Source organism: Phyllobates terribilis, unplaced genomic scaffold (genome assembly GCF_046119375.1).
Source record: "Phyllobates terribilis strain yellow unplaced genomic scaffold, ASM4611937v1 Scaffold_5__5_contigs__length_657084704, whole genome shotgun sequence".
In the NCBI taxonomy this organism is placed as follows: domain Eukaryota; kingdom Metazoa; phylum Chordata; class Amphibia; order Anura; family Dendrobatidae; genus Phyllobates; species Phyllobates terribilis.
The window spans coordinates 383,287,520-383,310,325 of record NW_027362765.1 but is presented as its reverse complement, the minus strand read 5'-3'; the positions used below and the strand labels follow the sequence as shown (position 1 = coordinate 383,310,325).

At 47.3% G+C, this 22,806-nt stretch overlaps 1 protein-coding gene across 1 annotated transcript in view; it reads left to right on the top strand.

Annotated features, from left to right (window-relative positions):
• Positions 1-21,670, top strand: part of LOC141273290 (C-type lectin domain family 2 member A-like) — an 88,125-nt gene extending 66,455 nt beyond the window's left edge. The window contains exons 6-8 of the mRNA XM_073684919.1: positions 9,522-9,694; positions 10,189-10,298; positions 20,182-21,670. Coding sequence (XP_073541020.1) covers positions 9,522-9,694; positions 10,189-10,298; positions 20,182-20,302 — 404 coding nt within the window. The 3' untranslated portion in view covers positions 20,303-21,670. The remainder of the gene's footprint in view (positions 1-9,521; positions 9,695-10,188; positions 10,299-20,181) is intronic.
• The last annotated feature ends 1,136 nt before the right edge of the window (positions 21,671-22,806 follow it).

Here is a 22,806-nt window from a genome sequence, read left to right as displayed (position 1 = left end):
AAAACTGTGCAGAAGGGTGCATAGGTCCCTGATCTGAGACCACTCCTCCAGCGTGATTTGCCCCACCTCTGAATCTCGTTGGCCCAGGCTATACGTCAGAACGTATTGCACCAGGGCTTGTCGGTGCTGCCACAGTCGCTGCAACATGTGCAGAGTTGAATTCCACCGGGTAGGCACATCGCATTTTAGCCGGTGAAGTGGCAGGCCCAACGACTTCTGTAGAGATGTAAGTCGCTGAGCTGCGGGATGCGAACGGCGGAAGTGAGCACACAGCGACCGTGCCCTCTGCAGAAGGCCATCTAGTCTGGGATAGTGGGCTAAAAATTGCTGGACAACCAGGTTCAACACGTGAGCCATACAAGGCACGTGTGTGACATTGCCCCGGCGAAGGGCCGCACCCAGGTTTGCAGCATTGTCGCACACGGCCTTCCCTGGTTTCAGGTCCAGTGGAGACAACCATTCATGAAATTGGTTCTCCAGAGCTGACCACAACTCCTCAGCTGTGTGACTCACATTTCCCAGACATTTCAATGTAAAAACCGCCTGATGACGTTGAGCCCTACTGCCAGCATAGTAAGGAGGTGTGCAGGATCCCTTCTGCGCAGTTAGAAAGCTTGTGGCATGACCAGACAGGCTTTGGGTGCAGGTGGAAGACCGAGAGGAGGTTGAGGAGGCAGAAGCAGTGGAGGAACTTTGACATAAAGAGGATTGACGCACAACTCGTGGGGACGGCAAGACTTGGACAGCAGCCCCTTGTCCTGCTGTCACCATAGTTACCCAGTGCCCAGTCAGCGACATGTAACGCCCCTGTCCATGCCTACTCGTCCAAGTGTCTGTGGTGAAATGCACCCTGTCACACACAGAGTTTCTCAAAGAAGCGGTGATGTTGTGTGCGACATGCTGGTGGAGCGCAGGCACACCTTTCTTTGAGAAGTAGTGCCGACTGGGCATCTGGTACTGGGGCACTGCGACGGACATAAGGTCTCGAAAATCCTCTGTGTCCACCAGGCGGAAAGGCAGCATTTCTGTAGCCAAGAGCTTGCAGATGGTGAAATTCAACCTCTTAGCTTTCTCATGGCTAGGAGGAAATGGTCTTTTACTTGTCCACATCTGAGGGACCGAGGGCTGGCTATTGTGCTTAGACGGGGTTGATAAGGGTGTCCCCGGCAAACTGCCGGTCTGTGAGGAAGATGCAGGCGGACATGTTAGGTTGCCTTGATCCAAAGGTGGTGCTATCGATGTCGGACAGCGCTCAAGACCAGCTGGTGTTACCACCTCCAAAGAAAATGATGACCTGCCAATCACGCTGGCTGTTGCGGGTAAAGAGGTGGCAGGTCTGCGCCCCAAAACAGGTGTGACTGCTGTCCCCCCAGTCACAGAGGATGAAGAGGCCGCGGATGCACAAGATATGGCAGACGGTGGTTGGCCCGGCCGGCTAGGCCGCATTGTAGCACACTGAGCTTCCCACTGCAACTTATGCTTCATGTCCATGTGCCGGTTCATGCATGAAGTACTCAAACTATGTATTTTTTGGCCTCTACTTAGCTTTTGCTGACAAATGTTACAGATAACACGAGTTGGGTCATCTTTATCGATCTGAAAAAATGCCCAGGCTATGCAAGGCTTAGCACCCATGCGACCTGAAGAGCCACCACGACTTGTGGTGAGAGGCAGAGTTGTGTTTGAGGATGCAGTTGTTGACGTGCTTCCAGTACTACGTCTCTGTCCAGGAAGGCGCAACCTGACCTCGTCGTCACTAGCATCTTCCTCCACCTCCTCTGCTGACCTCATCTCTTGGCTGACTGTGGGTTGACAGTAAGTGGGATCTCCGACCTCATCATCATCACCCTGTGCGTTATCACACCCATCGTCCTCAGAGCCAACCTGTTCCTGCCCTGACAAAAAACTAAAGTTGTCGCTCCAATCAGGTATTTGAGTCTTATCATCGTCTTCCTCATTGTCTCCACCAACAGGAGTTACAGTTTGGGAATGAGGGTCTACATTATGGTCAGAACCTTCTGCGTCTGGTCCTGGATCCGACTCATAAAGATTCTGGGCATCAGTGCAGATCATTTCCTCGTCTGGATTCACAGAAGCGCTGGAGTCGACCTCTGATTCCCAGGCTATAGTATGAGTAAACAGCTCTGCAGACTCAACCATCTGTTCTACCTCATACTCAGACGGGCAGCTGGAGATTTGGGAGCTGTGAGGAAGCAAGTGCGATTTGGGTGACACCTTTGAGGACTGGAGTATTTGTGATGTTGAAGTTGATGTGGAGGAGAGCCCACTTAAAGGAGCACTTGATATCCGTTGAAGCACCTGCTGTTTTTGTGCCTCATCTGGAATTTGTAACGATTGGCGTGGCCGTAAGAAAGGGATCTTATCACATTGTCCGCTAAAAGAAGTAGACATTTTAGTTTGGCTGGAAGATGGTCTTTCTTCTGCACCTACCCCACGGACACAACCTTTTTTCCCCTTCCCAACACGCCTATTCCCCTTTCCACCAGCAGCATGCCTTTTTCCACTCATTTTGGTGGTTAACTAATTCACAACTCTGGAGTTGTTTCCACAAAAAAACAATGGATGGTAACCGAGCAGAGCTGAGTGGCCAAACTGTGGTATTAGGCCAAAACTATTGGCTGGGTTAGATGCAGAAAAAAATTATTTTTAATTTGCAACCTGATGGAGGTCAGTATAGATGGACTAATAGACCAAGTCCCACACACCGCTAGAAGCCCAAATATTTTTTCAGAGCTAGATGCAGAAATTTTTTTTATTCAATTTGCAACCTGATGGAGGTCAGTATAGATCGACTAATAGACCAAGTCCCACACACTGCTAGAAGCCCAAATATTTTTTCAGAGCTAGATGCAGAAAAAAATAATTTTTAATTTGCAACCTGATGGAGGTCACTATAGATGGACTAATAGACCAAGTCCCACACACCGCTAGAAGCCCAAATATTTTTTCAGAGCTAGATGCAGAAAAAAATTATATTCAATTTGCAACCTGCTGGAGGTCAGTATAGAAGGACTAATAGAACAAGTCCCACACACTGCTAGAAGCCCAAATATTTTTTCAGAGCTAAATGAAGAAAAAAATTATTTTTAATTTGCAACCTGATGGAGGTCAGTATAGATGGACTAATAGACCAAGTCCCACACACTGCTAGAAGCCCAAATATTTTTTCAGAGCTAGATGCAGAAAAAAATTATTTTTAATTTGCAACCTGATGGAGGTCAGTATAGATGGACTAATAGACCAAGTCCCACACACTGCTAGAAGCCCAAATATTTTTTCAGAGCTAGATGCAGAAAAAAATTATTTTTAATTTGCAACCTGATGGAGGTCAGTATAGATGGACTAATAGAACAAGTCCCACACGCTGCTAGAAGCCCAAATATTTTTTCAGAGATAAATGAAGAAAAAAATTATTTTTAATTTGCAACCTGATGGAGGTCAGTATAGATGGACTAATAGACCAAGTCCCACACACTGCTAGAAGCCCAAATATTTTTTCAGAGCTAGATGCAGAAAAAAATTATTTTTAATTTGCAACCTGATGGAGGCCAGTATAGATGGACTAATAGACCAAGTCCCACACACCGCTAGAAGCCCAAATATTTTTTCAGAGCTAGATGCAGAAAAAAATTATATTCAATTTGCAACCTGCTGGAGGTCAGTATAGAAGGACTAATAGAACAAGTCCCACACACTGCTAGAAGCCCAAATATTTTTTCAGAGCTAAATGAAGAAAAAAATTATTTTTAATTTGCAACCTGATGGAGGTCAGTATAGATGGACTAATACAACAAGTCCCACACACTGCTAGAAGCCCAAATATTTTTTCAGAGCTAGATGCAGAAAAAAATTATATTCAGTTTGCAACCTGATGGAGGTCAGTATAGATGGACTAATAGAATGATGCTATGCCCAAAAGATTTTACTTCACTAGGTGCAGTAAAAAAATTGGTATTCTATACACAGGTGGTATATCTTGCAACACAGATAGGCTACTCCACTGACTAACACACTCTGCAATAGGCCAAAAAGGATTAGCTTTGCTAGATTCAGCCAAATGCTGTGAAAAAAACTTGCACAGCACTGGCACAGACCTGCCTGGCAAAAACTGATAGGAACTGATGTAACCTAGTCCTGAAAAGGACTCCAATTACAATTAGTCTTTACTCCCACAATCTATCTATTTAAGAGCACAGACCTGCTTGATAAAAGTCGTAGGAAATGCTGTAACCTAGTCCTTAAAAGGACTGCAATCACAACTATTCCCTACTCCCAAGCTATCTGTATATTTGTGCGAAAATTGGCTTGAAATTAACAAGGTATAGCGCACACAGCAACAGCGGTGCCGTCTAACACGCAGCTGCAGCAGTGAGAAAATGGTGGCGACGGGGAAAATGGCTTGGTCTTATAGGGCAAGGACATGTGACATATACAGCCAATGACACATGCCCTTGCTTGTGTGAAAAAAAGCTCTTCGCTCCGTGTGTGCGCTGCTGATAGGCTGACAGATTGCACCTCCCCACTGCAAATGCGGGAAAGAGAAAAAAAAATGGAGATCTTCATTGTTCCTGCAGAGATCCATCCCCTGCCCCTCCCCCCGCCCCGCTGTACACTCAAACTGCGTATTAACATTAATTTTCATCATTACTGAGAAAAAATCCAGTTATGATTTTGGTGCACGAACAGTTATCGAACATAACCTCGAACAGCCGAATTTTTCTCAAATTGTTCGTGTTCGCCGACCGGCTCGAACACCGCCCAAAACAGCTCGAATTTATTTATTGGGGTCCCTTTGAGTCCATAATTTTTGGCAGTTCTTGCTTCCTACAAAAATGAAACTTAAATTTCCTATTTTTTAATAGCAAAAACAATTTTGGTTTACTTAAATTAAAATTTTTTAAATCCATTTTAAATTTGGCCTTATATACAAGTCATTATACAGGAAAAATGATTCTTAACATTTTTATTACTCTAAAATTTCTTGTTGGTTTGGAATGTTTTATTGTCAGTCCTTAAAGTGGAGTAAAAGTGTGACACCATTGTTCTCAGCAGCGATCTGGGAGTCAGAGATGCTTTCAGGGGTCTTCCCCATGCTGTTCTCCTTCCATTCATCACTTTTCCCTTTCATTGGAACATTTTCACTGCCCCCCAGATCTCTTTGTAGGGTCTGTTGGAAAAAAGCTTGGCTTTCCAATTGACTCCCATTATACTCGTAACGAGCATTCAAGCATTAAGAACTACTTGGTTTGAGCAAGGAGCACCCGAGCATTTTAGTGCTCGCTCTTCTCTAGTGCCCTAGTTTAATCCTGTACTGCAACATTTTCGACAAATGTTACAAATAAATAAATGCATCCAAGTAGCAAAAACTATTAAGTATTAACAGAATACTAGCATATTTTTAATTGACAAAGATATGTCTGATATGATATTCTCAAATATTTCTAATATACTTTCCACAGCACTATATTAATAGCATGTCTGGTCAGTGCTTCATGATGAAGACTGTGCCATTTGCGTGACATTATTTTGCACCATTGAAATTATTGCATCACATTATTTTTATAGTCTTTAAAAGGAATACAGTATATCCTATATGGAAGTTTAGTTTTATATACATTTAGTGTTGACTCTGGCCTTCTAAAGGCAACAAAGATGAAAAGTTGAGCTACAGAAAGAGAACAGGAAATGTCAGCCCATTGTGTGTGGTCCAGTGATTGGTGTGCCATCTGGAATTTTTATTTTAATATATGTCTTATATCCAGTGGCGTACCGCCAATGGCGGCAGGCCACGCAACTGCTATGGGGCCCGTGAGCCGGAGGGGTACCATAGCAGTCGCCCCCCTTTTGCTCACCCCGCGCTGCTGTTTGATTGCCGCCGCCACCCTCCGGCACTGTGTTCAGGCATGGCCGCATGGTGTGCGGCTGTGTCTTGTAGTAATGATAATGATGGCAGTGGCGACACTGCACCTTTAATTGTGCTTGTGTCATCCCTGCCATGTCATTACTACAAGAAACAGCCACACAGTGCGCGGCCATGCCCGAACACAGTGCCAGCGGGCGGCGGCAGCAATCAAACAGCAGAGCGGGGAGTGCAGGAGAGACACCCCAATGGAGGGGGGGCCCTGTTGAAGGAAGGCCCCGATGGAGAGGGGGGTCTCTGTTGAAGGGAGGCCCCAAGGGGGCTCTGTTGAAGGGAGGCCCTGCCGAGGGCCCTGATGAAGGGAGGCCTCAAGGGAGGCCTTCATGAAGGAAAGCCCCGAGGGGGGCCCTGTTGAAGGGAGGCCCCGAGGGGGGCCCTGTGGAAAGGAGCTGTAGCACCCTGAGGATTCGGCTGCTACAGGGGTATTGCACCTCAACCCAGAGGTGTGATATTCCACTCCCGGGTAAGGATGGAGTGTGGAACTGAGCTCGGTAGGCTGCATGCACTACATACATCCCATTTCCGAGGAACAGGCCGACGGTACTCCCACTTAGAAATGTGCAGGTACGACCGAGTCTGTTCCTGGCTGGAGTGGGAGGGGGGTGGTACATCCCAAGTAGTGTAGGGGCAGATAGGGGCAGCAGCCTGGGTAAAGATAGGAGCTCATTGGGTGCTGGTCACCTGAGCTCACACATAGAGGGTGTATATAAGGTGGGCACCATCAAAGAACAGGGTCAGTCAGCCACAGTCAGTCAGGCTGTGAGTCTTTGCAGAGAGAAGTCAGAGGAGCAGAGAAGCCCCAGAGAGAGAGAGAGGAGAAAGTAAGAGAGACGCAGAGGGGGAAGCAGAAGAGAGGACTCTGAGACCCCAAATCCAATCCACGGGTGAAGAGTTGGCATCAGGGTACCGGAACCCAAGCTGGTGGGGGCAAAAACACACCCCAGCCAGAGACCGGAGGCCGTGGGCAGCGTCTGCCACGGCCACCCACCACATCCACCACGAAGGCATACCACGTGGAGGGTCAGGGAACCCAAGGCCAAGGGTCTCCCAACAGAAGGCCCGAGGGAGCTGGACCTGGGTGGATCACTAGTGGGGACGGCCAGAGAAAGGACAGAAGGAGAGCTCAGGGTCACGCTCCGGACTCGCTTGGGGGTTGGCTGGATCCAGGACCTGGTGGATGCAGCACGGCTCGGGAGGTCACTTGAAGCTGGAGTGACCGGAACATCAGCAGTGAGTAAATACCCTAAACTGCATAACCCGACTCTGTCTTCCTTTAACACCTATGCTGCACCACCACAACCCCCATCCTCTGCACCTGACCCCCTGAGGCTATACCCCACCCGTTGGGGGTTATACCACCAAAAGCTGCACCAACACCATCAGCCTCAGCGGACCCTGCTGCAGCGGCGGCCATAGTGACCGCAATACAACGGGTGGCGTAGTCGACATTAAGAACTTAATAACATCTGTAGGACTGCCACATACAACTGAGTTTGACACCCTGGGCACGGACCGGGTCACAGCCACTCGGAAGACTACAACCCCCATCTGATCCGGCTCCGGATATTCCCCTAAAGAATATGGCCCAGGGGGCGCGTCCGAGCCCCTAAGGGGGGCCTTGATGAAGGGAGGCCCCAAGGAGGGCCCTGATGAAGGGAGGCTCTCAGGGGGTCCCTGATGAAGTGCTGTCAATTAAGCAGCGCCGGCGGAGAGGGGGGTTCAGGAGCGGGGCCCCGATGAAGTTCTGGCAATCAAACAGAGCCGGAGGTCCTCCCTGCGGAGAGGCTGGGGGAGTGGTCTGGGCCCCTCTGATGGCCCATAGCCTGTGATGGCCATCAGACATGCCGGCTGCCCTGCACAGCTGGACTTGACACAGGCCAAGGGGTAGGTAAGTGAGGCTTGTTGCCAGATTCCCCAATCCCCATATTAAATATATTTATAATGTGTCTTGTGTGTATGTCAGTGTGTATGACTGTGTATATATATATATGTCTGTTTTATGTGTTTAAGAATGTGTTCAAGTATGTACATATGTCTATATGTGTACTTATCTTTTTGTGTATGTGCATGTCTGCGTGCTGTGTGTGTGCGTGTTTGCATATGTGAAGGATGAGAGGATAGCCTGGGCCTGTGTTGTATACCTATATTTCTCTGCTATATCTGAGACTGAGACTCTTTCGCCTGGGGCCCATGAAGAACTGGAGCCGGCCCTGGTTGATAGCAATGATGGAGGAGGGAACATCATGTGACACTCCCTCTCCCATCATTCCTCCTCTGCGTCTGACGCATCGGTGTGATGACGCTCCACGCTCTGTCAGACAGTGGAGCTGGCAGCTGCTGAGGTGATGACAGAGACGCGCTGCAGAGACGAGAACGAGGAGCGGTAAGTATGTATTTATTTATTTTTGTAAATCAGTGAGTACTGATAATACTGGAGGACTGGGGCTGCATTTTACCCTATGGTGGGGGCTGCATTTTACTCTATGGGGTGCTGCATTATACAGCGCACAGAACCATAGGGTGCATTATACTGTGTGGAGGACTATGGAGAGTGCAGTATACTGTGTAGAGGACCATGGGGAGTGCATTATACTGTGTGCAGGACCATGGGGAGCGCATTATACTGTGTGGAGGACTATGGCGAGTGCATTACACTGTATGGAGGACCATGGGGAGTACATTATACTCTATGGAGGACCATGGGGAGTGCATTATACTCTGTGGAGTGTGGAGAGGTGTGGGGGCCATTTTAATTTATGTAGGCCCATTACACTGCATAGAGGGCTGTGTGTGGGTTCATACTGTGTTGGGGTCACCATACTTTGCCATGGGAGTTGAGGTGGGGTACAGTAGGCAGGGGTGTGGAGTCAGTAAGATAAACCTCCGACTCCTCAATTTCCGTGACACTGACTCCAACTCCGACGCCACGACTCCGACTCATTCATACATGGCTCATGTTTAAGTGATAAATTTACTGCAGCACAAACTCATCTCAGCTAAAAGTCCAGACCCTTAGATCAGGAATAGGACAGACATTTATAGGACATTTCATAACTTTCCCAAATTCTTATGAAATATTTGAAAATATATGAAAATATTCCCCACAAACTGCATTGAACTACTGTACCCAATTTATTATATATTTTAGGAGTCAGAGTCGGTCCATTTTATACCGACTCCCACTCCGACTCCACCAAAATGGGCTCCGACTCCACAGCCCTGACAGTAGGGTGATTATACTGTTCATGTGGAGGCTAATGAGGAGGAATGGACCATGGGGGTTTCATACTGTGTTTGGGGGGCACTTTTGTCGGCATCACATTTTATGGAGCAATGAAAAAGGGATCTAGGACTACAGCAGGAGGAAAATTACTATGTAAAGGCTGGAAGGTTGTGAGATCTGCTCTTCTGTGACCCCGACAATTATTTACATTTTTTTGGGGGGCGGGGCCCAATTAGAACTTCTGCTATGAGGCCCCATGATTCCTATCTACGCCCCTGCTTATATCAATCACTAAACACTTTTATTCCAAATATAAATTGGTGAATTTATACAAATGATGATGTGTTCCTTGTACAGATAATGGAACTGAAATCAAGAACCAGAAATCTGCTCCATGTGAGGATTATTGGATCGGGTACCTGGGAAAGTGTTATTACTTCTCTAATGAAAGTAACACCTGGAGAAACAGCGAGAAATTCTGTAACTCACATAAATCATCACTGGCGATTATAGATAATAAAGAAGAACTGGTGAGAAACTGATAATGTACAAAAGAGACATGGAATATCCACATAGGGTTATACAGTTGAAACCAGAAGTTTCCATACACTTTGACTTTGCAGTAAGTAATAAAAATGCCTTAAAACATTCTCTCTCTCTCATTATTGTGGCATTTGGCAAATATTAAAAATAATGGTAATCCTAATTGACCTAAAACGGGAAAGGTTTATTCTGATTTCATGTCCGATATTAAGAAAAACGTGCATATGTGTCTTCTTATATAGTGTATGTAAACTTCTGGTTTCAACTGTATATAATAATAGTAATAATAATAATAATATTAATAATATATCCACACAAGATTATATAGAACAACTGTAACCTGGTTTTCTTATTGGCAGGATTTTCTGTTTCGATTAAGGGGTTCAGAAAATCACTGGATTGGTATAAAACGTACATATGCTGGCAATATATCCACACAAGATTATATAGAACAACTGTAACCTGGTTTTCTTATTGGCAGGATTTTCTGTTTCGATTAAGGGGTTCAGAAAATCACTGGATTGGTATAAAACGTACATATGCTGGCACAGGCTGGAGTTGGACTAATGGAAAATCATACAATGAAAGCTTGTAAGTCACCATGGGGAAAGTACATGTGGTATGCAGCGGCATAGCTAAAGTCATGTTAGTCAGATGTATGGGCCCTTGTAGCATTCTAGATCCTATAAAGACATGTGTTTTCGATCCACACCATTAAAAAAAAAAAAGACTGCAGATAAAATATATAAATCTCATAGGAAACACTGCAATAAGATAATTTTCTAAGTAATACTTCTAAATAGTCATACAGTTTACTGAATAATAGATATCACCATATTGTAGCTGAATAAGTCTACTGTACCAAACTAATACTGCATACCAATAACAAACCACATATAGAGGGTAAATAGCCCCACACAGGAACCATATATTATCACCACATAGTGTCTGACTATAAGCACCAGCCTGCTCCTGAACAAAATCCACTATGTCAATAATGTCCCCCGTCCCGGCCCCTTTCTTTAATAATGTCCCTGTATCGAGCAGCGTCCACTTTCTACTCCATAGCCGGCGCAAAAGAATGGGTGGCGCATGGCAGTAACATCATGCGCCGCCTGTGATGGGCACGCCAACCTTAGCTGTCGGCCTCTGATAGGCTAATGGCCCGTATAGCTATTGCCGTGCAGGGAGCCAGGGGTTCTCTGCACCGCCATGCATTTCAATTAAATGTGCATCTGAGGACACACATTCAGGTGAAATACATTAGGTGATGGTGTCTGTCTGTCCCCTTCCTCCCAGGGTGTCTGAGTATAAAAACCACCAGCCTGTTACTGAACAAAAGCCACTATGTACATAATGTCCCCCATTCTGGCCCGTTTTTCTAACAATGTCCAATGAACTGGTCCCTTTCTTTAATAATGTCCACATGGTGAGTGACGTGCCCCCTGGGCCTGTGGGGAACCCGGAACCGGGCCCTTTTGTGGGATGCTGTGGGTTGTAGTCACCGTGGCGGTGACCCGGTCCCGTGGCTCAGGGTGGTCAAACCAGTGGCAGTCTTATTAGTATTATAATTGTCCGACTATGCCACCCGTGGATTGCGGTCAGTGGGGACCGCCGCTGCGATGCAGACCACTGAGGCTGATGTTGTATGCGCAGCCAAGTATGGGATTACTCCCCACGGGAGAAGTATGGCCTCAGGGCAGTTGGTGTGGATGATGGGAGTGATGGTGCACGAGCGCAGCAGGAATAACTCAAGAGTCCGTGCAGTGCAGTTCAGGTCTTTACTGGTGTTATAAAGCAGACCCTCCCGGGAGTACTGGTTAGCAGTAGAGGCCTGGTCAGTCTGCGAGCAAGCAGGAGTTCCCCTGGCCAGGTGGAGTTGTAGGCCTCCCCGTATATCTGCACTCTTCCTGGCTACCTTGCTGTATGCGGGTAGAAGTAGCCCACGTCCCTGAGTATACCGTGTGGTGCTCACCCGTATGGCCGGTGACTTGGGGCCTTCTGTTAGCCTCCGCTCCACGATGGCGGTGCTGGTTCCTTGCTTGTGACCGTGCCTCCGGGCTTCTATGGCCAGAGGACCTGGAATCCCCTGCCGGTTGGATTCTGCTGCTGGACCTGGATGTCCCCACAGCCTCGGACTCCGTGTCCGGGCTTAGTGTCTTCTGCCAGGGTGAGCTATCTGGCTTCCAGCCCCTGGCATTCGCTCCTGCTCCTACAGAGCTCCTAGTTCTTGCTTTCCCTCTCCAGGCTCTGACTCCCAGACTCTGACTGACTTAATCCCGCCCCAGACCCGGTTTATAAGGGCAGATTCCTCCCCTCCCAGGTCTGGGCGGGCGGTGCTGCATGCTTAGGGCTCCTGACCAGAGAAACCTCCCACTTGCTCTCAGACGTGATATTTCTATTACTGTGGTAACCAGACCCCTGGGGTGCCACATGAGCAATATCCATTTCCTGCTCCATAGCCAGTGCAAAGGTGTGGGGTGGTGCATGGCAGTGACATCATGTGCCGCCCATGATGGGAACACCAACCTCAGCTTCCAGCCTCTGATAGGCCGGTAGCCCATATAGCTATTGTGGTGCAGAGAGCCAAATCTATGCACCGCAATAAATTTCAACTGAATGTGCATCAGAGGACACACATCCAGGTGAAATAGGCGCTAGCGTTGGCTGGCTCCCTTCCCTACAGGGTGTAGTCGCACCCTCTGCAACCATGACGGTTACATCCCTGGCAGTATATAAAGCTGTGGTTACAGCATTACTTTTATTTGTCTTGTTACTTAGCAAAAGTTCTCAACATTAATTGTTGTTCTTATTTGCTAAAGTAATGACATGACATATTATTGTTAAGATATGCCATCACATCACATCACACTGGCATACAGGCCATGGTCTGAACTCTGGACCCTTCATAGATCCTGAGGATGAAGGACCCACAGTGCTTATTTAAGGTGGCTACAAAAAAATCTCTGTATAAGTAATCATCCTTAGCATTTTATCCTTTTCTTTGTTTTCCCTGCACAGCAGAGTTACTAGCCACTAGTGATGAGCGAGTATGTTCGGTTAACCCTTTCGCCGAGTATACTCGGCCGAGCACCGAGTATTTATAGAATGCTCGGGCTTTAAGTTTTCGTCGCTCCCGTGAACATGATTTGTGACTGTTTGACAGATTTAATACATGTGAGGAATGCCTGTTTTTCCAGCATTCCTCACATGTATTAAATCTGTCAAACAGTTGCAAATCATGTTCACGGAGCGACGAAAACGTAAAGCCCGAGCATTCTATAAATACTCGGTGTTCGGCCGAGTATACTCGGCGAAAGGGTTAACCGAACATACTCGCTCATCACTACTAGCCTCCCAACTATGCAGGCTCTATTTACTTGACTGTTGCATGCTCCTGCACTAAACCAGCGCCGGTGCTGCACCCGTGACTGAAACCCGAACGCTGCGAGGGTGCCGGGCAGGTTAAAAACGCTATTAAGCTGCAGATTAACCCCATGTCTGAGGTAAAAGAGTTTTTTTTCTGGTGACAGGTTCCCATTAATATCTGCTACTGTGAAACCATGTTTGCGCCTAACTGTAGCAGTCTCTGTACCCCATGCTGCCCCTACAGGGGTTACATACATATGATAGATTATCAGCTTTGCTTCCAAGTGAATATGGGGATTTTAATGGTGATTCTTAACTGTTAACATTGTTAGCAATCAAGCACATTGCTTTAATATTTATTTCATGAATCAATAGTACACATGAAATTAAGCAACTTTGTAATATATCTTATCAGAGAAATCTGCTTCTCTCTCCTCCTGGGCGGATTATTCATTCTCAAAATTCTAAATTCATAGGTAAAATCGGTCTTCAGTAAAAACAAAATGATACATTACTAAAATATGAGATGAGAGTTGGTGCTAAGGTTCTAGTTGTAAAATTTCAGGAGAACTTGCAGCAGAATATCTGTGTCTGCCTGTAGCTCCTCCCCAGAATGTCTGTGTCTGCCTGTAGCTCCTCCCCAGAATGTCTGTGTCTGCCTCTAGCTCCTCCCCAGAAAGTCTGTGTCTGCCTCTAGCTCCTCCCCATAATGGCTGTGTCTGCTTTAGCTCCTCCCCATAATGTCTGTGTCTGCCTCTAGCTCCTCCCCAGAATGTATGTGTCTGCCCCTATCTCCTCCCCAGAATGTCTGTGTATATGCCTCTAGCTCCTCCCCAGAATGTCTGTGTCTGCCTCTAGCTCCCCCCTAGAATATCTGTGTCTGCCTCTATCTACTCCCCAGAATGTCTGTGTCTATGCCTCTAGCTCCTCCCCAGAATGTCTGTGTCTGCCTCTAGCTCCTCCCCAGAATGTCTGCCTCTAGCTCCTCCTTAGAATGTCTGTGTCTGCCTATAGCTCCTCCCCAGAATGTCTGTCTGCCTCTAGCACCTCCCTAGAATGTCCGTGTCTGCCTCTAGCTCCTCCCCAGAATGTCTGTGTCTGCCTCTAGCTCCTCCCCAGAATGTCTGTGTTTGCCTCTAGCTCCTCCCTACAATGTCTGTGTCTATCCCTCTAGCTCCCCCCCATAATGTCTGTGTCTGCCTCTAGCTCCTCCCCAGAATGTCTGTGTCTATCCCTCTAGCTCCTCCTCAGAATGTATGTGTCTGCCCCTATCTCCTCCCCAGAATGTCTGTGTCTATGCCTCTAGCTCCTCCCCAGAATGTCTGTGTCTGCCTCTAGCTCCTCCCTAGAATGTCTGTGTCTGCCTCTATCTACTCCCCAGAATGTCTGTGTCTATGCCTCTAGCTCCTCCCCAGAATGTCTGTGTCTGCCTCTAGCTCCTCCCCAGAATGTCTGTGTCTGCCTCTAGCTCCTCCTTAGAATGTCTGTGTCTGCCTATAGCTCCTCCCCAGAATGTCTGTCTGCCTCTAGCACCTCCCTAGAATGTCTGTGTCTGCCTCTAGCTCCTCCCCAGAATGTCTGTGTCTGCCTCTAGCTCCTCCCCAGAATGTATGTGTTTGCCTCTAGCTCCTCCCTACAATGTCTGTGTCTATCCCTCTAGCTCCTCCCCAGAATGTATGTGTCTGCCCCTATCTCCTCCCCAGAATGTCTGTGTCTATGTCTCTAGCTCCTCCCCAGAATGTCTGTGTCTGCCTCTAGCTCCTCCCTAGAATGTCTGTGTCTGCCTCTATCTACTCCCCAGAATGTCTGTGTCTATGCCTCTAGCTCCTCCCCAGAATGTCTGTGTCTGCCTCTTGCTCCTCCCCAGAATGTCTGTGTCTGCCTCTTGCTCCTCCTTAGAATGTCTGTGTCTGCCTATAGCTCCTCCACAGAATGTCTGTCTGCCTCTAGCACCTCCCTGGAATGTCTGTCTGCCTCTAGCTCCTCCCCAGAATGTCTGTGTCTGCCTCTAGCTCCTCCCCAGAATGTCTGTGTTTGCCTCTAGTTCCTCCCTACAATGTCTGTGTCTGCCTCTAGCTCCTCCCCAGAATTTCTTTGTCTATCCCTCTAGCTCCTCCCCAGAATGTATGTGTCTGAATCTAGCTCCTCCCTAGAATGTCTGTGTCTGCCTCTAGCTCCTCCCCAGAATGTCTGTGTTTGCCTCTAGCTCCTCCCTACAATGTCTGTGTCTGCCTCTAGCTCCTCCCCAGAATTTCTTTGTCTATCCCTCTAGCTCCTCCCCAGAATGTATGTGTCTGCCTCTAGCTCCTCCCTAGAATGTCTGTGTCTGCCTCAAGCTCCTCCCCAGAATTTCTGTGTCTATCCTTCTAGCTCCTCCCCAGAATGTATGTGTCTGCCTCTAGCTCCTCCCTAGAATGTCTGTGTCTGCCCCTATCTCCTCCCCAGAATGTCTGTGTCTATGCCTCTAGCTCCTCCCCAGAATGTGTGTCTGCCTCTATCTCCTTCCCAGAATGTCTGTGTCTATGCCTCTATCTCCTCCCCAGAATGTCTGTGTCTGCCTCTAGCTCCTCCCCAGAATGTCTGTGTCTGCCTCTAGCTCCTCACTAGAATGGCTGTCTGCCTCTAGCTCCTCCCTAGAATGTCTGTGTCTGCCTCTAGCTCCTCCCTAGAATGTATGTGTCTGCCTCTAGCTCCTCCCCAGAATGTCTGTGTCTGCCTCTAGCTCCTCCCCAGAATGCCTGTGTCTGCCTCTAGCTCCTCCCTAGAATGGCTGTGTCTGCCTCTAGCTCCTCCCTAGAATGTCTGTGTCTGCCTCTAGCTCCTCCCTAGAATGTCTGTGTCTGCCTCTAGCTCCTCCCTATAATGTCTGTGTCTGCCTCTATCTACTCCCCAGAATGTCTGTGTCTATGCCTCTAGCTCCTCCCCAGAATGTCTGTGGCTGCCTCTTGCTCCTCCCCAGAATGTCTGTGTCTGCCTCTAGCTCCTCCTTAGAATGTCTGTGTCTGCCTATAGCTCCTCCACAGAATGTCTGTCTGCCTCTAGCACCTCCCTGGAATGTCTGTGTCTGCCTCTAGCTCCTCCCCAGAATGTCTGTGTCTGCCTCTAGCTCCTCCCCAGAATGTCTGTGTTTGCCTCTAGCTCCTCCCTACAATGTCTGTGTCTGCCTCTATCTCCTCCCCAGAATGTTTGTGTCTATGCCTCTAGGTCCTCTCCAGAATGTCTGTGTCTGCCTCTAGATCCTCCCCAGAATGTCTGTGTCTGCCTCTAGCTCCTCCCTAGAATGTCTGTGTCTGCCTCTATCTACTCCCCAGAACGTCTGTGTCTATGCCTCTAGCTCCTCCCCAGAATGTCTGTGTCTGCCTCTTGCTCCTCCCCAGAATGTCTGTGTCTGCCTCTAGCTCCTCCTTAGAATGTCTGTGTCTGCCTATAGCTCCTCCACAGAATGTCTGTCTGCCTCTAGCACCTCCCTGGAATGTCTGTGTCTGCCTCTAGCTCCTCCCCAGAATGTCTGTGTTTGCCTCTAGCTCCTCCCCAGAATGTCTGTGTTTGCCTCTAGCTCCTCCCTACAATGTCTGTGTCTGCCTCTAGCTCCTCCCCAGAATTTCTGTGTCTATCCCTCTAGCTCCTCCCCAGAATGTATGTGTCTGCCTCTAGCTCCTCCCTAGAATGTCTGTGTCTGCCTCAAGCTCCTCCCCAGAATTTCTGTGTCTATCCTTCTAGCTCCTCCCCAGAATGTATGTGTCTGCCTCTAGCTCCTCCCTAGAATGTCTGTGTCTGCCCCTATCTCCTCCCCAGAATGTCTGTGTCTATGCCTCTAGCTCCTCCCCAGAATGTGTGTCTGCCTCTATCTCCTTCCCAGAATGTCTGTGTCTATGCCTCTAGCTCCTCCCCAGAATGTCTGTGTCTGCCTCTTGCTCCTCCCCAGAATGTCTGTGTCTGCCTCTTGCTCCTCCTTAGAATGTCTGTGTCTGCCTATAGCTCCTCCACAGAATGTCTGTCTGCCTCTAGCACCTCCCTGGAATGTCTGTCTGCCTCTAGCTCCTCCCCAGAATGTCTGTGTCTGCCTCTAGCTCCTCCCCAGAATGTCTGTGTTTGCCTCTAGTTCCTCCCTACAATGTCTGTGTCTGCCTCTAGCTCCTCCCCAGAATTTCTTTGTCTATCCCTCTAGCTCCTCCCCAGAATGTATGTGTCTGAATCTAGCTCCTCCCTAGAATGTCTGTGTCTGCCTCTAGCTCCTCCCCAGAATGTCTGTGTTTGCCTCTAGCTCCTCCCTACAATGTCTGTGTCTGCCTCTAGCTCCTCCCCAGAATTTCTTTGTCTATCCCTCTAGCTCCTCCCCAGAATGTATGTGTCTGCCTCTAGCTCCTCCCTAGAATGTCTGTGTCTGCCTCAAGCTCCTCCCCAGAATTTCTGTGTCTATCCTTCTAGCTCCTCCCAAGAATGTATGTGTCTGCCTCTAGCTCCTCCCTAGAATGTCTGTGTCTGCCCCTATCTCCTCCCCAGAATGTCTGTGTCTATGCCTCTAGCTCCTCCCCAGAATGTGTGTCTGCCTCTATCTCCTTCCCAGAATGTCTGTGTCTATGCCTCTATCTCCTCCCCAGAATGTCTGTGTCTGCCTCTAGCTCCTCCCCAGAATGTCTGTGTCTGCCTCTAGCTCCTCACTAGAATGGCTGTCTGCCTCTAGCTCCTCCCTAGAATGTCTGTGTCTGCCTCTAGCTCCTCCCTAGAATGTATGTGTCTGCCTCTAGCTCCTCCCCAGAATGTCTGTGTCTGCCTCTAGCTCCTCCCCAGAATGCCTGTGTCTGCCTCTAGCTCCTCCCTAGAATGGCTGTGTCTGCCTCTAGCTCCTCCCTAGAATGTCTGTGTCTGCCTCTAGCTCCTCCCTAGAATGTCTGTGTCTGCCTCTAGCTCCTCCCTATAATGTCTGTGTCTGCCTCTATCTACTCCCCAGAATGTCTGTGTCTATGCCTCTAGCTCCTCCCCAGAATATCTGTGGCTGCCTCTTGCTCCTCCCCAGAATGTCTGTGTCTGCCTCTAGCTCCTCCTTAGAATGTCTGTGTCTGCCTATAGCTCCTCCACAGAATGTCTGTCTGCCTCTAGCACCTCCCTGGAATGTCTGTGTCTGCCTCTAGCTCCTCCCCAGAATGTCTGTGTCTGCCTCTAGCTCCTCCCCAGAATGTCTGTGTTTGCCTCTAGCTCCTCCCTACAATGTCTGTGTCTGCCTCTATCTCCTCCCCAGAATGTTTGTGTCTATGCCTCTAGGTCCTCTCCAGAATGTCTGTGTCTGCCTCTAGATCCTCCCCAGAATGTCTGTGTCTGCCTCTAGCTCCTCCCTAGAATGTCTGTGTCTGCCTCTATCTACTCCCCAGAACGTCTGTGTCTATGCCTCTAGCTCCTCCCCAGAATGTCTGTGTCTGCCTCTTGCTCCTCCCCAGAATGTCTGTGTCTGCCTCTAGCTCCTCCTTAGAATGTCTGTGTCTGCCTATAGCTCCTCCACAGAATGTCTGTCTGCCTCTAGCACCTCCCTGGAATGTCTGTGTCTGCCTCTAGCTCCTCCCCAGAATGTCTGTGTTTGCCTCTAGCTCCTCCCCAGAATGTCTGTGTTTGCCTCTAGCTCCTCCCTACAATGTCTGTGTCTGCCTCTAGCTCCTCCCCAGAATTTCTGTGTCTATCCCTCTAGCTCCTCCCCAGAATGTATGTGTCTGCCTCTAGCTCCTCCCTAGAATGTCTGTGTCTGCCTCAAGCTCCTCCCCAGAATTTCTGTGTCTATCCTTCTAGCTCCTCCCCAGAATGTATGTGTCTGCCTCTAGCTCCTCCCTAGAATGTCTGTGTCTGCCCCTATCTCCTCCCCAGAATGTCTGTGTCTATGCCTCTAGCTCCTCCCCAGAATGTGTGTCTGCCTCTATCTCCTTCCCAGAATGTCTGTGTCTATGCCTCTAGCTCCTCCCCAGAATGTCTGTGTCTGCCTCTAGCTCCTCCCCAGAATGTCTGTGTCTGCCTCTAGCTCCTCACTAGAATAGCTGTGTCTGCCTCTAGCTCCTCCCTAGAATGTCTGTGTCTGCCTCTAGCTCCTCCCTAGAATGTATGTGTCTGCCTCTAGCTCCTCCCCAGAATGTCTGTGTCTGCCTCTAGCTCCTCCCCAGAATGCCTGTCTCTGCCTCTAGCTCCTCCCTAGAATGGCTGTGTCTGTCTTTAGCTCCTCCCTAGAATGTCTGTGTCTGCCTCTAGCTCCTCCCTAGAATGTCTGTGTCTGCCTCTAGCTCCTCCCTATAATGTCTGTGTCTGCCTCTATCTCCTCCCCAGAATGTCTGTGTCTATGCCTCTAGCTCCTCTCCAGAATGTCTGTGTCTGCCTCTAGATCCTCCCCAGAATGTCTGTGTCTGCCTCTAGCTCCTCCCTGGAATTTCTGTGTCTGCCTCTATCTCCTCCCTAAAATTTCTGTGTCTGCCTCTTGCTCCTCCCCAGAATGTCTGTGTCTGCCTCTACCTCCTCCCCAGAATGTCTGTGTCTGCCTCTAGCTCTTCCCCAGAATGTCTGTGTCTTTTCCTCTACCTCCTCCTCAGAATGTCTGTGACTGCCTCTAGCTCCTTCCCAGAATGTCTGTGTCTGCCTCCAGCTTCTCCCCAGAATGTCTGTGTCTGCCTCTAGCTCCTCCCCGGAATGTCTGTGACTGCCTCTAGCTCCTCCCCAGAATGTCTGTGACTGCCTCTAGCTCCTCCCCAGAATGTCTGTGTCTGCCTCTAGCTCCTCCCTACAATGTCTGTGTCTGCCTTTAGCTCCTCACTCAGCCTCTCTTCATAGAATTTTTAAAGCATCAACTGTTATATCCCAACCTGTAATTAAACAATCTGTCTTCACTGAATACACATTTTACCCGTGAATTGAAAGTGAGAGATCAATCCAGGAGGTAAAATAAGCAAATTTCCCTGATGAGATATAATACAAAGTTTCTTATTTTCATGTGTACTATTGATTAATGAAATAAAAATTAAAACAATGGTTACTAGTCTTAAACATCAGTTTATAATAAGACGATATCATTCTGGGTGACTTGATAAAAGCAGCGAATGTGTTGATTCTCTAAGCAAAATGTTTTGTTTTTCAGATTTAGAATCACAAGATTGACAGAGAACACTGGAAAAGATGAATATGCTTTTCTGAATCATGATGGTGTAAAGAGTCATGGAGGAAATTTTGAACACAAATGGATATGTAATAGGAAGTAGCGGTGTGCGTGTTGAGATAGTTGGGAATATCCTTGCAGGTAAAGCAAAAAAAAAGACAGCACTAAAATGCTCAGGTGCTCGATGATCGTGTTGAGCGAATCGTAATGCTCGGGTGCTCGACCCGAGCAACGAGCCCAATGTAATTCAATGGGAAACTCAAGCGTTTTTCAGGCGGCTTCCCCCGGAGGTCTGGAGGGGACCTAAAATTTGGCCAAATCGATGGGAACAGTGCTAATATGGGAACAGCATGGGGAAGACCCCTGGAAGCATTTCTGACTCCCAGCTCACTGCTGTGAACAACGTTGTCAGAGATATTACGCCACTTTTATAGACTCACAATAAAACATACAAAAACAAAATGGATTTTCCTTGGAAAAATGTTAAGGGACATCCTTTCCAGGGTAATGACTTGTATATAAGGCAAAATAAATAACCAAAAACAAACATTTTCCTCCACACCTTGGGCTATGTTCACGCATAGCGTTTGTGATGTGTTTTTGTACTTTTGCATTGCTTTCAACAGGGGGGTGGTGGGTAGGCACCAGAACATAGCACTTTATTCAGGTAAATTGCATGTTTCCCTTCACCATACCATTCAATGCAGGACATGGATAGAAAGGACACATATTAGCTATTGGTCTGATTGCATGTTTATTTGCAGTAATTGCATAGGATTTTTGCTATATCTTAATATTTATATGTATTTGGATTATACCATACACAAAATGATATAACTGATTGCAAGTTTATTAAGATCAGTTATGCAAACTCTATCATTATTATCAAACATTTACCTGTAATAACCATTCATTGTGGGTATGTTGAGGAGATACCTGCCTGCTTATTTTGTGAAGCACTGTTTTTTTATGCTCTTTTAATTGTAAATGTCATGATAAAGTTCATTTATATGGTTCAAATATGCTCATATTTTCTGGGATTAATTTCCTAAAAGAAAAAAAGTTGTTATATTATAGTTGAGTTTGTAACCTCTGTACTACATAGGGTACCATTTTGGGACTCTGTAGTGTTATAGCAGAAGATGAGGTCCCTCAAGTCAAAGACCCGATCTATGCTATATAAGTCTGACGGTTACCTTAGGTCAACAACAACAACTAAATGTTCCTTCCTTGTATCAATAGAAACTAACGTGTCCTTGCTAGTCATCAGAAGTGTCTGATTAAATGTGTCTGATTAAATGTGTCTGATTAAATGTTTCAACTACAAACCTAGGCATCACAAGAACAGAAACCAGCTTTTGTTTGCACAGCTAAATTGTATGATCGGACCATATATGGTAAATCCGTTTCTGCCTCCAGGGTGTATATAAACCCTATGCTTTGTAATAAAGTTAGAGTCTGTTGACGCATACTACCTGTCTTGTGTCTTATTCTCTCCGGGCCTGTATACTAAAGGATAGAAGAACCAGAAAGCAGTGACGACAGTAGTAAATACCTCTGTAGGTATCATTACAGGACCGATTACTGACGGAGGTCTGCCGTAAATTCAGTACCAGGCAAAAGTTTGGACACACCAGTTCATGCAATGGTTTTCCTTGTTATCATTGGAATGTGCACAGGGACCTGAGTTAATCTGCACAGGGGTGCTCGACCGGTCCGAGACGTGGGACGAGCGAAGCTCTCTGTTGGTGATATACAGTACAGACCAAAAGTTTGGACACACCTTCTCATTTAAAGATTTATCTGTATTTTCATGACTATGAAAATTGTACATTCACACTGAAGGCATTAAAACTATGAATTAACACATGTGGAACTATATACTTAACAAAAAAGTGTGAAACAACTGAAAATATGTCTTATATTCTAGGTTCTTCAAAGTAGCCACTAGTGTTGAGCCACCCCCGTAGTGTTCGGGTTAGGTTCGGTTCGTCGAACACCGGGATGTTCGAGGAACTGTTCGTCGAACTGTTCGTCGAACACCTTAGAACACCGTCGAACACCGTTAAAACCAATGGCAGGCAAACAAAAACACATAGAAACACATAGAAAACACCTGCAAAGGTGTCCAAAAGCTGACAAACTGCTCAGAAGACACTCTCTTTAAAAAAGCCGGCCGGCAAATTCAGCAGCGGCATACACCGGTACCCGACAATTTAGACAAGAAGGAATAGAGCATCACACATAGATTAGATAGATAGAAACATGTCAGTCACACATATAAGAAGCACAGTGACAATGTTGGTTACTGCACTTGTCATTTAGTGTAAAGGATTTATTAAAAAAAATATTAGTGTTTTCATGCACCGTCTCTTTAAAAAAGCCGGCCGGCAATTCAGCATCTGTACCCGACAATTTAGAACAGAAAGAATAGAGCTTCACACATAGATTAGATAGATAGAAACATGTCAGTCACATATATAATAAGTACAGTGATAGTGTTGCTTACTGTACTTGTCATTTAGTGTAAAGGATTTATTTAAAAAAATAATAGTGTTTTCATGCACTGTCTCTTTAAAAAAGCCGGCCGGCAATTCAGCAGCGGTA